The 3,755-nt window shown below is 40.1% G+C and overlaps 1 protein-coding gene across 1 annotated transcript; it reads left to right on the forward strand.

Moving 5' to 3' along the window:
* Positions 1 to 416: 416 nt before the first annotated feature.
* On the forward strand, positions 417 to 3,507 carry LOC145796037 (uncharacterized). The gene is made up of 6 exons (XM_082881012.1): positions 417 to 565; positions 659 to 745; positions 872 to 1,317; positions 1,649 to 2,017; positions 2,621 to 2,824; positions 3,104 to 3,507. The coding sequence occupies exons 1-6, from the start codon at positions 417 to 419 to the stop codon at positions 3,505 to 3,507; spliced, it is 1,659 nt and encodes a 552-aa protein (XP_082737138.1).
* Positions 3,508 to 3,755: the final 248 nt, after the last annotated feature.

The raw sequence follows: 3,755 nt of genomic DNA on the forward strand, positions 1-3,755 counted from the left end.
TGGGTCATGACAGAGTGGTATCAGAGCACGTGTTATACTGCACACACAAGTCCATATGAGCTTAGGATGTCCTAGTAAGAGTTAGGGGCATTCAATCTGCATGTGTGAGTGTGTGGTAATCTAAATGATGTGAAAACTGAATGTAAATTTGAGCAAATGAATTGAAAGAAACGAATAACATTATGCCTATGTTTATTATCATTTGATGTCTCTATAGCAACATGGAGAATGCAAGGGAAAGTGAAGTAAATGAGTCTTCAGAGGCTCGCATGGGCCGAATGGAACAAATGCTTGCAGCATTGACTGAAACTTTGACACAACAGTAAAGACAACAACCTTTGCCCCCTCCACCACCGCCGGTACAAGCCGAAGCAGATAATAATGACATCATCAACTTGACATAGAAATTCATGAAAATGAAACCGCCGACATTCTATGGTGGAATTGAACCGTTGAAAGCAGAGACGTGGTTACTTGAAATGGAAAAGCTATATGAAGTGTTTCCTTGTTCTGAAGTCCAGAAAGTCCTCCTAGCCACTTATACTCTGAAGGATGAAGCCCAAAGGTGGTGGTTACTGATCCAAAGCAGCAATGGGAATATGACGTGGGCACAGTTTAATGCAATCTTCTATAATAAATATTTCCCCTAATGTTTTAGGGATCAGAAAGTGTTTGAGTTTCAGAAACTTAAACAGGGAAGAATGTCTGTGGCTGAGTATGAAGCCAAATTCACCGAACTGGCACGGTTTGCTCCACATATGGTGGATATTGATTACAAGAAAGCAAGAAAATTTGAAGGTGGACTGGATTTGGAGGTGTTTGATCGGGTAGGCGTATTGAAACTGCCTACTTATGTAAAAGTTTTAGACAGGTCCCTAATGGCAGAAGCCACCCTAGCCGCTATGAAACAAAACAAAGCCCCAGCAGCTACAACAATTGATTGGAAAGGAAAAAAGTTTGGGTATGGTTTTCGAAGAAACCGGTCTTATGTCAATAAGAAGCAGAACATGGGGTCTACAAGGAGCTCGAGTCAGAGTAGTGGGTCTATCCCGATTTGTTCTGATTGTGGTAGAAGGCATAGGGGTGTGTGCTACCGAGTATCCGGTGCTTGTTTTCGATGTGGCCAGACAGGTCATGTAGTGAAAGATTGCCCACTCAAGTCTGAGAATACTAGCTGTCCTACGGCAAGTTCAACTGGATTCGCTTCTACAGCCAAAACAAATGCAAAAGCCAATATTGGGAAAGAACCTCTGAGACAAGATCGAGTGTTTGCCTTAGTGCCCGATGACGTACAGAACACCTATACTGTGGTGTCAGGTACACTCTCTGTATGTTCTCAAAATGCATATGTATTGATAGATTTTGGTTCTACACATTCCTTTGTATTGCATGCTTTTCTCTCGGAAATTGACTAGACCATTAAAATTTATGACATATGTGTTATTTGTATCTATGCCGTCTGGGGGTTCTATGATGTGTGCTCATGTTTATCCCACATGTGATATTATGATTGGCGATATGATGTTATATGCTGATTTATTACCCTTGAACATTGATCATTTTAATTGTATTTTGGGAATGGACTGGTTGACTAAATACTGTGCTATCATTGACTGTGCAAGTAAATCTGTTGTGTTTAGACCACCAGGTATACCTGAATTTACTTTTACTGGGAATGGGATAGTTCCTCTCCCATATCTGATTTCGACTATGAAAGCTGTAAAACTGCTTAGGAAGGGATGTAAGGGTTACTTGTGTTGTAGACTGACTACATCATCTAACGGAACTAATGTAGAAACTATCCCTGTTGCTTGTGAATTTCCCGATGTGTTTTCGAATGACTTACCTGGGGACTTAGTTGATGGAGAAATTGAATTCACTATTAAGGTGTTTCCGGGGACACAACCTATTTCCAAGACTCCCTATAGAATGTCTACCTCAGAACTGAAAGAGTTGAAAACTCAACTTCAGGAACTGCTGAACAAGAAATTCATCTGTCCGAGCACTTCACCTTGGGGTGCTCCGGTCCTATTTGTCAAAAAGAAAGATGGGTCTTTGAGGCTATGTATAGACTATCGAAAACTGAACAAAGTAACTATCAAGAACAAATACCCTCTGCCCCAAATAGATGACTTGTTTGACCAACTTCAGGGTGCCCAAGTATTTTCCAAAATTGACCTTAGATCTGGGTACCACCAATTAAAAGTTAAGGCTGATGACATAGAGAAAACTGTATTCAGAACTAGATATGGACATTATGAATTTTTAGTAATGCCGTTTGGGGTGACCAATGCACCTGCCGCCTTTATGGACCTTATAAACAGAGTGTTTAAATCATTTCTGGATGAATTCATTGTTGTGTTTATTTATGATATCTTGATTTACTCCAAAAGCAGGAAAGAACATGAAAATCATTTGAGAATTGCCCTACAGACATTGAGAGAAAAGAAATTATACGCTAAATTGTCCAAGTGTGAATTCTGGCTTAACAGTATGGCATTTTTGAGTCATGTAATCAACAAAGATGGTGTTTCTGTTGGCCCTCAGAAAATTTAAGCTATTGTGGATTGGCCTAAACCGACAAATGTGATAGAGATTAGAAGTTTTCTGGGACTTGCAGGTTACTACAGGAGATTTGTGAGAGACTTTTCCAAACTTGGCATGCCATTGACCCAGTTAACTCAGAAAAATGTGCCATTTGATTGGAACGAACAAAGGGAGGCAGCCTTTCAAGAATTGAAAGCTAGGTTAGTGACTGCACCAATTTTAACTTTGCCCAATGGTACTGATGGGTTTCAAGTTTACAGTGATACTTCCTACAAAGGTTTGGGGTGTGTATTAATGCAAAACTGAAAAGTGATTGCCTATGCTTCTCGGTAACTCCGACCTTATGAAAAGAATTACCCAACACATGATCTTGAATTGGCAGTAGTGGTGTTTGCTTTGAAAGTCTGGTGTCACTACTTGTATGGGGTAACTTGTGAAGTGTATACAGATCGTAAGAGCCTCAAATATTTCTTCACCCAAAAGGAATTGAATATGAGACAGAGGCGATGGTTAGAGTTAATCAAAGATTATGATTTACAGATCTTATATCATCCAGGGAAAGCTAATACCGTAGCAGATGCCTTGAGCCGAAAATCCAGTGCAAATTTGTTATGCTTGCTGTCCAATCAAAAAGAATTGCTAGATGACCTGGAACAGAAGGAGATTGAGATTGTCGTACGAGAACAAGGTGGAATTTTAACTGCTATTTCCACTCAACCTACAATTCTTGACGAGATCAAACAGAAGCAATGTGAAGATGAATACTTGAAAAAGATCATGGAGGAATTTGATTCAAAGCCGAGGCCGGGATTTGTGTTTGAGAACGATGTGCTGAAATTTCAAAGCCGTCTCTGTGTACCCGATTGTTGTGATTTGAGAAAACGTGTTATGACCGAAGCTCACATCAGTAAGTTTGCCATGCACCCGGGGAACATGAAAATGTATCATAATTTGAAATAGAATTTTTGGTGGCCTGGAATGAAAAAGAGTATTGTTGATTTTGTGGCTAGATGTCTACATTGCCAACAGGTTAAAGCTGAACATCAACGACCCGCTGGCTTGCTACAACCACTCCCAATACCGGAATGGAAATGGGAGCACATTATCATGAACTTTATTGTGGGATTGCCACGTTCTTCTCGAGGTATGGACTCTATTTGGGTTATAGTTGACCGTTTAACTAAGTCTGCTCATTTTCTACCTATTAA

The sequence above is a fragment of the Camellia sinensis genome, chromosome 7, assembly GCF_055761805.1.
Source record: "Camellia sinensis isolate YWXY chromosome 7, ASM5576180v1, whole genome shotgun sequence".
Lineage (NCBI taxonomy): Eukaryota > Viridiplantae > Streptophyta > Magnoliopsida > Ericales > Theaceae > Camellia > Camellia sinensis.

Bases quoted from the DNA above. Each gene is read 5' to 3' on its own strand.
- LOC145796037 (XM_082881012.1), top strand. From the start codon at position 417: ATGAAACCGCCGACATTCTATGGTGGAATTGAACCGTTGAAAGCAGAG. The intron at 746-871 runs GTTTGCTCCACA...AGTTTTAGACAG, and splicing joins AAATTCACCGAACTGGCACG to GTCCCTAATGGCAGAAGCCA. The intron at 2,825-3,103 runs GTTTGGGGTGTG...TATATCATCCAG, and splicing joins CAGTGATACTTCCTACAAAG to GGAAAGCTAATACCGTAGCA.